Below are 12,678 nucleotides of genomic sequence, written 5' to 3'. Positions count from 1 at the left end.
TCAGTCTTCTACAAAAGTCTGATGGTTGGATAAAAGGAATACTGGAAAGAAATGTGGCTATTCATTTATATCTGCTGTTTACTCATTTATATCTTGCCTCGAAGATGCAAAGCAGCATACGTTGTCTTCCATTTTATCCTCACAACTCTGTAAAGCAGGTATGGCTGAGAGTGTGGCAGGTCCAGGGTTACCTAGCAAGTTTCCATCGTGGAGTGGGGACACGGACCTGGGTCTCTGAGACCTTAATCCAACACTCTTAACTACTACACCGCATTTGACCTCAAGAATCTTCATCCACTGATTCCACAAACAACTTAAAATTACCAGTATTTGGGTCCCAAATATTGCCTCTACTGGTGATTGTCAGGAAGAAGAAGAATAGTTTGGATTTATCTCTCCCCCCCCCCCCCACCTTGTCTCCTGTAGGAGATGCAAAGGGGTTTACAATCTCCTTTCCCTTCCCCCCTCACAACAAACACCCTGTGAGGTGGGTGGGGCTGAGAGAGCGCCAAAGAACTGTGGCTGGCCCAAGGTCACCCAGCTGGCGTGTGCCAGAGTGCACAGGCTAATCTAAATTCCCCAGATAAGCCTCCACAGCTCAAGCGGCAGAGCTGGGAATCAAACCCGGTTCCTCCAGATTAGAATGCACCTGCTCTTAACCACTGTGCCACTGCTGCTCCTCATATTGCCGGCATATGCTGCTGTCTGCGAGAGCGGAAAGGAGGTCACTAGTCCAGAGGGACTCAAATATTGAGAGCATTTTCAAGCCCCTGCCGGCATTCTGTGTTTTAAGGCCAACTTGCTGAACTGAGTAGTAGGAGAAAGGCATTTAAGGGTTGAGCAAGAACGGCATAATCGTGTGGGAGAGAGAAAAGAAAAAGCAAGTTCAATTGGGGTAAGGTGGTAGGACTACTCATAGAGAAGGGAAGGAAGATCAGTTGTTAGGAGTAGAGATCAGCAGTATGGAATCCAGGCTGGGGAAATCCACCAGCAATAGCCAAATAGGATAACCACCAGCAATAGCCCCACACTTTATTGTTAGGGCCCCTCATACCCAGCCTATGTTCAGACCTGGAACCCCCCTCCCCCCAAAAAAAAGATCTACGGTTTGCTATCTCCACCCTAGTTTTCCTGCCAAGTCAATGTCAGTTCTAGGACAGTTTGGATGTGTCTTAACTATTCTCTAAAGAAGCAGGGTAGGGTGTGAGCATATGAGCACGCTTTCTGCCCTTGTCCTTCTGTCCTTGTCTGTGAGGTAAACTATCAGAGATAATGACCAGTCCAAAGTCTCCTAGTAAATGTAGTGGCCAGTTGGATTGGGTTGTCCTGTTATCCTATACTAGTGATGGCGAACCTTTTCGAGACCGAGTGCCCAAATTGCAACCCAAAACCCACTTGTTTATCGCAAAGTGCCAACACGGCAATTTAACCTGAACACTGAGGTTTTAGTTTAGAAAAACTGGTTGGCTCTGAGGCACACGTTACTCGGGAGTAAGCTTGGTGAAGCAACCATGCAACACTTTGAATGGGTCGTGCCCAGTGGCCCAGGCCAGCCTATATGTGTGTGTGTGGGGGGGTCATTTTCCACCACCCCACATGATGAACTCTGTGCGTGTGTGCACATAGAGAGGGCTCTGAGTGCCACCTCTGGCACGCGTGCCATAAGTTCGCCACCACTGTCCTATACCCTGAAACAGTGGCATAGCGACCACGCAGCAAGGGGGCGCTATGCCCCGAATAGAAACTGCAGTGGAGGCGTAGTAGGCCATGGAGGGCAATTCCGGTTACAAGGCCGGCACCGCAAGAGAGGCACAGGGCGCACGCAGGGCACAGTTTCCCCTCACTCAGCCTCTGCCTCAAACACTTCTCAGAGCCGTTTTGAAGCTCAAAAACACTCCCTTTGATAAGGGACTTTTGCCGCTATTGACCTTCTTTCCTAATCATTGTGACACCGTGGCAGATGACAATGTCAGTGAATCTCAGAGGAACCTAAGATGAATGTGTCAGGGATATGTCTTCGCTGATCGAACCTCAGGGACAAGCTCATTGTCTTCCTCCTGACGTGCTTGAAAAAGAAAGAAATTGCTCTTACTTGCTCTCTTCCCATGTTGCGTTCGCCTGCAGCTTTTGAAGTGGCAATTGAACGGCTTTTATCCCCTGATGTTCTATCCTGGCTTTTATCTCTAAGCCCGTTCCTTTCTTTCTTTATCTCCGTGAGAGGAAGTTTAATTGCGCGTTGGCCGACTAATTGACGTAAACTATTTGGTGGATTGTTTTGATGAAAACGGCAGTGTATAAATATTTTTAAGTATTGTAGAGGACCCTCTTGTAATCTCAAGCACGACGGAAATGGATGTACCGTCTTCGCTGTCTGCTTTTGATGCAAATGAAATGGACTTCTATACAAGGACCCCCTATTATACTTATGCCTCCTGCTGGCTTTCTTCAGTTGCCAGATCTCTAGCCTGTGAACTTCACCTGAAGCAAGTGACAGGTGGATTTGTTCCAGTCCCTGGTTTAGTCTCCCTAGCACAGGACGGGCCTTGACTGTGTGGCCCAGTCTACCCTGATCTCATCAGAGCTCAGAAACTAAGCTAGATCGGTCCTGGTTAGTTCTTGGATGGGAGACCACCAAGGAAGGCAATACCTTTAACCATTGGCGCACCCAGAGATATAGACAGGCCCTTTCTGCAAAGGTAACACAAACAGGTTGAATGAACCCAAGTTTCCCATTTTGCCATTCACACAGCAGGCGCTGGGGCCGTCCAGGATCGCTGGGAGCCCGGCATGTTTTGTACAGAAAACACTTTGTTTTCCTGTGCAACACACATCCGAGAATCCCCCCCCCCATGAGAATCCCCCAACTCGAGAATCCTGCCCACAAACATATTGGCACAAAATGGCAACCGCCTAGAGAATCCACTCTAATGGCGGCTGCCTGCAGAATCCACCATAATGGCGGATGGAAGGGGGGGAATAGAACACTTCCTGTTTGCCGTAGTTTGCACAGGCAAACAGGAAGCAAGGGAGACCCGGGTTAAAGGGGAAAAGTCACTAATTTAGCGACTTTCAATTAACCCAGGTTCAGAAAAATAAAATGGAATAGAAGCGTTTGGGGAATGAGTTTGGGGACCTCTCCCCCATAACACTTTTTTCACACCTCTTAACCTGTTATATTTCGCCTGTGCAAAATCACTCATGGTTCTGAATAAGAGCAGCTAGCTTGTAGGCTGGACCAGGCCATCTGGAACCTTACTTAGGACGTTTCCCCACTTACCGTTGCTGCCCTTTGCTGCGCGCTACTCTCAGCACGCGGCATCTCTGGCGCGCACCCAGGCATCCCCACGACCCCGCGCTCTGCGTGGGGTCATCAAAAGGCGCCGTTTCGAGGAGCGCCAGGGATGCCGCGTGCAGAGGGGGCGCGAGAGCATCAGCGTCGGGGCGGCTGCGTTGTCGCCGCCCCTGTAGTGGGGAGTGCCGGGGAACCCTGCGCTACTTGAGAAGAGTAGCACAGGGCTTAAGGTAAGTGGGGAAAGGGCCTTAGAGAGGGACACGTAAAAAGTGAACTATATCTTTGTAGATACTGTGATGGTGTCTAAATAAATAAAACCTTTTGTTTATGATGAGGCCGTTCCCATAGTAGAAAGTCACGTAAGGTAACACACAGCATTTTCCTCCCCCTCCATCTCTTGAATAATTCCTTTTATTGCTTTTGTAACCCATCTCATGACTTCCATGTGTGATTTACAGGCACAATTTACGCTTGTCACGTAAGACGGTCCATGAACATTGTGCTAAATGTGGGATTTAATGCTTTCAATTTTATGATCAGTATTTTTTTTTTATGGCACGAGGTACACCAGCTTGCACAGCGCTTATGAAATGATGTGAATTTTCTTGCAAATTAAGAATGATTAATGCCATATCATGCCAGCATTGCCAGCTTTTTACCAGTGAAGGTGTTTTTAATATTTGTCCTATCGGGTGGATAGCGGAGTAAGCAACCTGTGGTCGGCACACGCTAAGTCCAGCACCCTCCAGAGAGCTGGCTGGGTTGCCTGTCTCTAAACCAGCCTTCACACCTGGTATCATGGTGATGAGGATGATTTAAACCCTGGGGCATACAATGCCATCCCTTCCGGGGTGTGTCAGCTGCAACTCAGCATTACCAGTTGTCCACCTCAGCAACGCTGACCATCTGCATTCAGTTCAGAAATGTCTTATCTGAAAGACAGGTCCCTGCATGAGGAGTCTAACAAATATAGCAGCTTTGACAGGGCAGCGGTTCCAACCATCCTTCAAGAAGATCTCTTCTGGGCTGGACAGCCTTCCTCCGGCTTAAGCAGCTCTTCCTTCAATGGAGGAGTTATTGAAATTGGGGGAAGGACCCTTAGACTGGAAGAAGGCTTCAAACTTTGTTCAAGCAAGTGGTAGGATAAGGTAGGATCCATGCCATGGTAGCTAGGGGTCAGCATGGAGATCATGCCCAGACTGTTCAAAGCTGGCAGATTCTGTCCTACTGTGATCTTAACCTACTGTGTCTTAACCTACTGCATCTGTGTATGGTTCTCCAGTTGCACAGTGGCAGATAGGAAGGCGCTCCAAAGGGTGATCACTACTGCACAGAGGATTATTGGCTGCCCTCTCCCCTCCTTGGGAGAACTCTATAATTCCCGAAGCCTAAAGAAAGCCCAAAATATTCTGAGAGTCCCGTCTCATCCAGCACACTCTCTTTTCGAACTGTTACCATCCGGCAGACGATGCAGGTCTATCAAAACTAGGACAAAGAGGCTTAGAGACAGCTTCTACTCTATAGAGCTGTGGCTATGCTGAACTCCGTGGCTTCGTGTTGATGTGTTTGGGGCTGTGTAGGGATGGGTGGAGGAAGGGGAAAGTGAGGATGGGGTATGAGTCTGAATTTGTGTGCATCGAGGAATGCTGCTGTAAATTTCGTTATGCGTGCACAATGACAATAAAATGCTTATGCTTATGCATAAAGTGGCATAAAGGAAAGCATCGCGAAAGGGGAGTGGCATTCCCATCTGACCCTTCAAAGCTGACAGCCAGGTCCAAGACTAGGCCCGTGGGCTTTGCCCGAGAGGGAAGAATAAGAGTTGGTTTTTATACCCACTTTTCTCAACCTTTAAGGAGCCTCAAAGTGTCTCACAAACTCTTTCTCTTCCTCTCCTCGTAACAGACAACTTGTGAGGTAGACGGGGCTGAGGGCGTTCTGGGAGTGATTTTGCACAGGCGAAATATAACAGGTTCGGGCCCTTTTAAAAAGCGTTATAGGGGAGAAGTTCCCATATAACTCCCCGCCCCAAACACTTCTAACCCGTTATATTTGCCTGAACCACGGTTAAAAGAAAGTCGCCAAATTAGCGCCTTCAGCCCGGGTTTCAGATGCTTCCTGCTTGCCTGTGCGAACTAGGGCAAGCAGGAAGTGTTCTGTTACCACTACTTTCCATTCACCATTATGGTGAGTTCCCCAGGCGGCTGCCATTAGAGTGGATTCTCTAACAGGCAGCTGCCACGTTGTGCAGGTAAGTGGGTGTGGGATTTTCAGGTGAGAGGATTCTCAGGCTGGGATGGATTCTTGGGGTGGATTCTTGGGTGAGGGGATTCATGGGTGGATCCGGGGGGATTCTCGGCTGTATGGTTTGCAGGGAAACACCATGTTCCCCATGCAAACCATGCCACTGGCAATTCCAGCTGGCCCTTACACCTGCCGTGCAAACAGCAGCACAGGTAACACAGGTTCATTTAACCCACTAGTGTTGCCAGTGTGGAATCAGCCCATGACTAGCCCATGGTCGCCCAGCTCACGTAGAAGAGCAGGGAAAACAAACCTGGTTCATCAGATTAGAGTTTGCCACTCTTAACCGCCAAAGCCCACTGGAAAGAGTAAATATTGCTTGGGATGACAAAATGCCCTCATCCCGCCCTGTCTGTCCCCCACCAAAAGCCAGGCAGAAGAACCGAGTGGAAGAACTGGTGAAGAAACAGTAGAGGAGGTCCAGTGACGGTCTCTCACCCTCCCCGCCTCTTACCTTTCCAAGTTCCAAGAAATTGTCTTCAAGTCAACTCCTGGCCACCCGTGTATGTCAAGCACCACCATTTGGAAGGGATTGTTTCTATGAGTGGCACTAAACCCTGTTTACATTTTTCCAGACTTGCTTTTCGAACCAAGCATGATTAGGAATCCCCAAATGCATCCAAGAGCTGTGCGGTGCTGCAGTTTTGCAGTGAACCTCGCCAGACATGACCTGGGCTCGGCACAAGAGACGCTCCCCAATAGGTTAGCTCGGTCACCCTGACTCTCTGCTTTCTCCCTAGATTCCAGCAGCGAGATGGACCCATTTACCTATGGTGAGTGACGGTGGAGAAGCATTGGCAGGGCTGCTGGGAGGGGAATGGGCCTTCAACTCACAAGGTGGAGGCGGCCTCACCCCTTTGATTGAGAGGACGAAGCAGAAGCGGTTGAGGCTGGGTGACTCGAGGGTGGGGAGACCCACATAGGATAATTGGGGGGGGGGTTGGGGGTGTGTGTTTGGATTTGGGTGTTGGGCTGGCTGTGAGTATCTCCCTTTCTGAGCATCCTTCATTTCTCCTCTGCAGACTACGACACACTGCGTACAGTTGGGATGGTCTTAGCGATCTGCATGTTCGTGCTGGGCATTGTGATAGCATTGAGTGAGTCCATTCATTCATTCATTCATTCATTCATTCATTCATTCATTCACTATGCTTTTATACCACCCTCCCCAAAAGGACTCAGGGCGGTGTACATCAGATTCCAATAATTCCAATAAAATCAATAAAACCAGTTTAAAATTCTCAGTATAACAACTTATACAAATATCCAAGGCGACTTATACCCTTCCATCCCCCTCCTCACCCACGGGAGGCCACGGTGGTACAAGGGTCCGATGGCTAACCCAGCTGGCCAAAAGCCTGGTGGAACAGGGCCGTTTTACAGGCCCTGCGGAAGCTCTGAAGGTTTCACAGGGCCCGGATCTCTTTAGGGAGCCTGTTCCACCAGGTAGGGGCCAAGACTGTAAAGGCCCTGGCCCTTGTAGAGGCCAGCTGGATCTTCTGTGGGCCAGGGATCTCCAGCAGGCGATCCTCCGACGAGCAGGATCGTCGACCAGGAGGGACCTAATAGATGTGTGCCTTTTTCTCCTAGATGTGTGTGTTTTTTTTTCTCGTCCTGCTTGGCTCTCACACCATCCTCCAAGCAGGGGCCTATCTGTGGAAAACAGCACCTAGGGCAAGCACTGAAAATCCCTCTCTCCCACACCCCCATCCCCACTTGGTTGGGTCCACTTTTGAATTGCACGCTCTGACTCCAAACTTTGGAGGTAGAGCACACAGTTTAAAAGTGGACCTGGCCAGACCAAGCAAAGCACAACGTCCAATGGTGGGCTTGGTCTGACTGGGTCCAGCTTTATATTGCTTTCTCAGCGTTGGGGTTGGAACCAGCCGTGTCAAGCTGGACCTGGCCAGACCACTTCCACAGTTTGATGCTGGGCCTAACTTGGCTGGAGCCAGCTATAAATTGCAGGCCCCAAACCTACAGTTTAAAGCTGGACCTGGACAGGTGAGCCTGGCAATGTACTGGAGGTTTGGCCCTGCCAGTTCTGTCTTTATAGTGCTAGCTTCACCTCAGACGTCTACATGACTTGGGAGGTGGTGTTTTTTAGACCAGGCCAGAAGTATAAAGCTGGACCGGCCAGGCTAAGCCTGTAGTTCCCTCCTGGGCTCAGCCTGACCAGGTCAAGCTTTAAATGAAGGGCTCCTCCTCTGAAGTCCACGTGGATCTCAGAAGTGGAGCCCACAGCTTAAAGTTGGACCCATCTGGGACAGAGCAGAGTTCTCGGCAGGAATGGGGAGGGACCAGGCAGTCTAGGGAACCACCCTTTGTGGCGTCCAAGACACATGCCCTGGCTGCTCCACCTTAAAAACACCATCTTGGACATGCTATTTAAAAAGGAGATGCAGGACGAGGAAGGCTGGCAGTTGGTAAGCAAGTATTCCTCCAGGCAGTAAATCGTCCCCGTGGTGCCCAGGAGTAAGAGAGCAGGAGACACAGAGGCACGGCCTCAGAGTTGGAAAGGAAGCTAGCGGGCCCTAAACCTCCCAACGAGCAATTCCTTCAATGATCAGGTGATGGTTACCCAAGAGCAAGAGATAGATAAACCCCTCCAGGAGGAACTGGGGACCCCTGGAAGAGGGTAAGAGGTAGAACAGACCTGTTCCACCACAGGCTTCATTTTGGGATCACACCTTATAGTCATATTACTCAGGGGAAGTTTGGCAAAGGTCAAGTTAAACAGGCCCTGACCTGGATAGCCCCAGGCTAGGTTTATCTAGTCAGATCTCAGAAGCTAAACAGGGTCAGCCCTGGTTACTATTTGGATGGGCAACCTCCTAGGAATAACAGGGTCTGAATGTCCCTTGCCTGGAAAACCCCACCAGGGGTCACCATGAGTCAAATGTGACTTGATGGCACAAAACAAGGAAGGAAGGAAGCAAGGAAGGAAGGAAGAAGAACTGAGATAAGGCCTTTTCTTCCATTTTTTATCTTCCTGAGGAAGATAAGAAGAAGAGGAGTTTGGATTTATATCCCACCTTTCTCTCCTGTAAGGAGACTCAAGGTGGCTGACAAGCTCCTTTCCCTTCCTCTCCCCACAATAGACACCTTGTGAGGTAGGTGGGGCTGAGAGAGTTTCGAAGAACAGTGACTAGATCTAGGTCACGCAGCAGGAATGTAGGAGTGCGGAAACACATCTGGTTCACCAGATAAGCCTCCGCCACTCAGGTGGAGGAGTGGGGCATCAAACAAGGTTCTCCAGCTTAGAATCCCCCTGCTCTTAACCCCTACACCACACTGGCTCTAATCTTCCAAGAAATACCCATGGTTTCCTGGAAGATACTTGACCAGAAGAGGTTAAGGGTATACTTTCTTGGGAAAAGAGGTGGATGTGCACATGCGGTGCTTTCCAGGCCACATCACTAAAAGATCCAGAACTGCCACAAGTAGATCAGATGCCAGATTATTTCCTAAAATGCTCCCCAGTGAACAAATGGAGATGCCTAGGGCGTAGTGGTTAAGAGCAGGTGCATTCTAATCTGAAGGAACCGGGTTTGATTCCCCGCTCTGCCGCTTGAGCTCCTTTTCTTCTCCTTCTCCTTTTCCTCCTCCTCCTCCTCCTCCTCCTCCTCCTCCTCCTTCTCCTCCTTCTCCTCCTCCTCCTCCTCCTCCTCCTCCTCCTCCTCCTCCTCCTCCTCCTCCTCCTTCTTCTTCTTCTTCTTCTTCTTCTTCTTCTTCCATGGAACCAGACCCTTGGCCGTTCAAAGTCAGTATTGCCTACTTAGACTGTCTGGTAGTCGCTCTCCATGGTCCTAGGAAAAGAGAGGTCTTTCACATCATGAACTGCGTGGTCCTTTTTGGACTGGAGATGGTGGGGACTGGACCTTTGACCTTCTGACCTAGGTGTTGTTTTGCACCTAGGAAAAGAGAGGTCTTTCACATCATGAACTGCGTGGTCCTTTTTGGCTGGAGGTGGTGGGGACTGGACCTTTGACCTTCTGAATGCCAAGTTCATGTTCTACCATGGAGCCCCAACCTCTCTCCAAGGTGCTCTGTCATTTTCTACCAGACCCTGTCCTTCAAACCCCTTTCCCCCATCTGAACACAGACCCATCTACCTGTTTTATTGACACCCCACCTGTCTTCCCCATGGAGATCCAGAGCAGCTGATGTCATGCCGCTCTCCTACCATCTCCTCTCAAAACAACCCTGTGAGGAAGTTTAGACTGAGAGAACACAAGGCCGCCCATCGAGCTTTCACGGCAGAATGGGGATTCAAACTCGGGTCTCCCAGATCCTAGCCCAGCACTCTAACCACTACACCACGCCGGCTCACTGCATGAATACAAATGAAGATGGGGCCCGACTACCTGAGAATGCACGGAACTTGAAGGAAAACCTATCAAAGGGCGCTTCAAGAGAAATGTCAGAGGTCTTACCTCTTCCCTGTAAACCAACTTTACCCTCTGGATTGTAGTCCCATCTCTTTCTCTCTCTTACACCCCATCGGCCCACTCTGTGACCTGCCTCTATCCCCTTTTCACTCCTTTCTCTCTTGGCAGGTAAGAAATGCAAGTGCAAAAAATCGGACCCCAGGTAAGCATTCCCCTATCTGGTCCTCCTTCACTCGCCCCTCCCACCCTAGATGCTGTGGTCCTCCTGCCTCCCTCCTCTGATTCACCCGTGCCCTTTCTGTGTCTCCCCTTCTACAGCCTTTCAGACCCCAGGGAAGCAGGCAAGACCTCCAGTAAGTGATGTGGGTCAAGAGGGAGGGCGGTACAGGGCAGGGGATACCATAGCCCAGGGGTGGCCAACCTATGGCACTCCAGATGTTCATGGACTACAATTCCCATCAGCCCCTATCCACGAGGTCCATGAACATCTGGAGTGCCATAGGTTGGCCACCCCTGCCATAGCCTGTGTGTCTCTATACTGGGAGCGGGGTGGGGACAGCCCTGACCCATTCTATGTCTCTGGCTCTAGAGTTGCCAACTGCAAGCTGGGAAATTCCTGGGAATTTGGGGGCGGAGTCTGGGGAGGGCAGTGTTTGGGTAAGGGAAGAATGACAGCCAGGCATGATGCCATCGAGTGCGCCTGCCAAAGTAGCCACTGTCTCCTGAAATGTCACCTGGGAGCCAATTGTCATTCAAGGAGATCTCCAGGCCTCACCTGGAGGTTGGCAACCCTACCATGACCCACCTTAACTACTCCCCCCTCTCCCACTTGCTCCAAAATAAGTCTTTCGCCTGGCAAAATTTCTTGTTGATGGGAGAGGGGCTGCATGTGTGGACCAGAATGTCTATTCTCCCCCATCCCCTCTTGCGAAGAGTGGGAGGCTGAGACTTCTTTACCTGAGAAAGGCTCCCCTCCACCACCCATTGCCATGGAGTGTGCTGACGCTGCTGCGGTTGCTGGGGAGGGGGGTTTCTATGGCGACGCTATGGCAACTGAGAGCAATATTCCCTCGGCACCTCAGGAAAGATGTTGTTTTGCACCTGGATACTGGGATCCCTCTCTCGACCTCACTCATCCTTCTCTGTCCTAGCTCCAGCTGGCAGCGTGTAGATGCCATCGCCAAGACGTGCTGCTCCCTACTGGCTGGGGGATGAACTGCGCCTAGGATCTTTCTCCTGAGACCTTGGCCCCGGCCGCCCGGGAAGGGAGGGGCTCTCCGTTTTATCCTCTACAAAAAAACACACACACACACACAAAAAGGAGGGGCAATTTTATAACCAGTTAGCTCTTTGCGCGCTTCCATTGCATGATGGGGCAGGCATCCGGGAGGGTCAGGTGCTACACGGGCCATTGGGGCAGTGCTGTCCCACTGCCTGTCAGTTTCTACTAGCACCCGCCCTGCTAGGGGGCTGGTTCCTGTAGTCCCCTACCCGCAAAAGTCTCTTACACTGCAATAACGTTGCCTGCTGCCACCCTCCAGAAATACATCCACAAGGATGCCCGACTGATGGGCAAAAGTAACCTTCCATTGCTGCTGCTATGCTGCTTTCGATGCCCCCCCCCCTGCTGAGCTGCAAAGCCAAATGGCCCCAACAGCCTCTGGGGAAGCTCTCCAAATAGTTGCCCTGTCCCTCTGGCAGGGGAGGCATCGGGTCACCTCTAGGCCAGGGATAGAGGCCGGCCTAGGAATCCGAATGAGGGAGAGCATGCTTTTTTGAAATGTTCTCCACTGCCTCCAGGTGGCGCTGCCCACAGCTCTCTCTGCTCTTTACCATCCCCCCCCTCTCCGTGTCTTTCATCCACGCATGGAGCAAAATTTGACCGATCAATAAATGTGGGGTTTTCTAACTTAGCATCTTTTGCCTTGTGTTTTCTTTTGGGGCCCCTAAAGAGTTCCTGTTTCCATTAGTTCTGCTCTGACGTGCTCTGAGTCAAACAGTAAAACTCTCAACCCGACGAAACTCTTTGCCTTGACCGTCTCCCCTTTCTTCAAAAATCTGATTTCGAAACGAATTCATTCAGATGAGTGGACCAGAACTGTTTCGATTCGATTGTGATACGTTCTGTAATTGTCAGAGCTGAAATTTCCGCTTTAGCAAGTGATACTTGTTTCAAATGTGACTGATGGGGGAAAAATCCTTCCGAACGTTTTATTTCTCTTTGAGGAACAGGATTTGTTAATCGGTTTTTATCTCACCTTCCCTGTTAAGGAGCTCTGGGCACAGAACGACTCTCTGCATTTTGCCCTTGCAACGGCCCTATGAGAGACAAGAGATAGAGACGGAATGGTTAGCTCAAGGAGGTCCTGTGAGCTCTGCCATATGGAAGGCAGATAAGGGGGCAGATCTAGGGTGGGGTGAGGGAGCAGCTGCCCTGGGCAACACACAGAGGGGGTGGCAGACTGCCACACCTCCTGGCTGTGGCTCCATGCTGCATCCCCACTGGAAAGGGAAATGGTATGCTGGGTAGTTCTTGCTTAGCTCACGTGGTCCAGCTGATTCCATGCCCCTTACTTCAGGGGTGTCCAACTCTGGCGCCCCAGGTGTTCATGGACTACCATTCCCATCAATTGGCCAGGCTGGCAGGGACAGATGAGAATTGTAGTCCATGAACACCTGGGGCGCCAGAGT

The 12,678-nt window shown here is 50.6% G+C and overlaps 1 protein-coding gene across 1 annotated transcript in view; it reads left to right on the top strand.

Annotated features, from left to right (window-relative positions):
- Nucleotides 1–11,900, top strand: part of LOC125435069 (FXYD domain-containing ion transport regulator 7-like) — a 31,154-nt gene extending 19,254 nt beyond the window's left edge. Inside the window, exons 2-6 of the mRNA XM_048501087.1 lie at nt 6,337–6,369; nt 6,619–6,693; nt 10,156–10,189; nt 10,306–10,340; nt 11,139–11,900. Of these exons, the coding sequence (XP_048357044.1) occupies nt 6,337–6,369; nt 6,619–6,693; nt 10,156–10,189; nt 10,306–10,340; nt 11,139–11,158 (197 nt within the window). The 3' untranslated portion in view covers nt 11,159–11,900. The remainder of the gene's footprint in view (nt 1–6,336; nt 6,370–6,618; nt 6,694–10,155; nt 10,190–10,305; nt 10,341–11,138) is intronic.
- Nucleotides 11,901–12,678: the final 778 nt, after the last annotated feature.

The sequence above is a fragment of the Sphaerodactylus townsendi genome, linkage group LG06 (assembly GCF_021028975.2).
Source record: "Sphaerodactylus townsendi isolate TG3544 linkage group LG06, MPM_Stown_v2.3, whole genome shotgun sequence".
Lineage (NCBI taxonomy): Eukaryota > Metazoa > Chordata > Lepidosauria > Squamata > Sphaerodactylidae > Sphaerodactylus > Sphaerodactylus townsendi.
The sequence above is the reverse complement of the archived record's forward strand: the minus strand, read 5'-3'. Positions and strand labels throughout refer to the sequence as shown.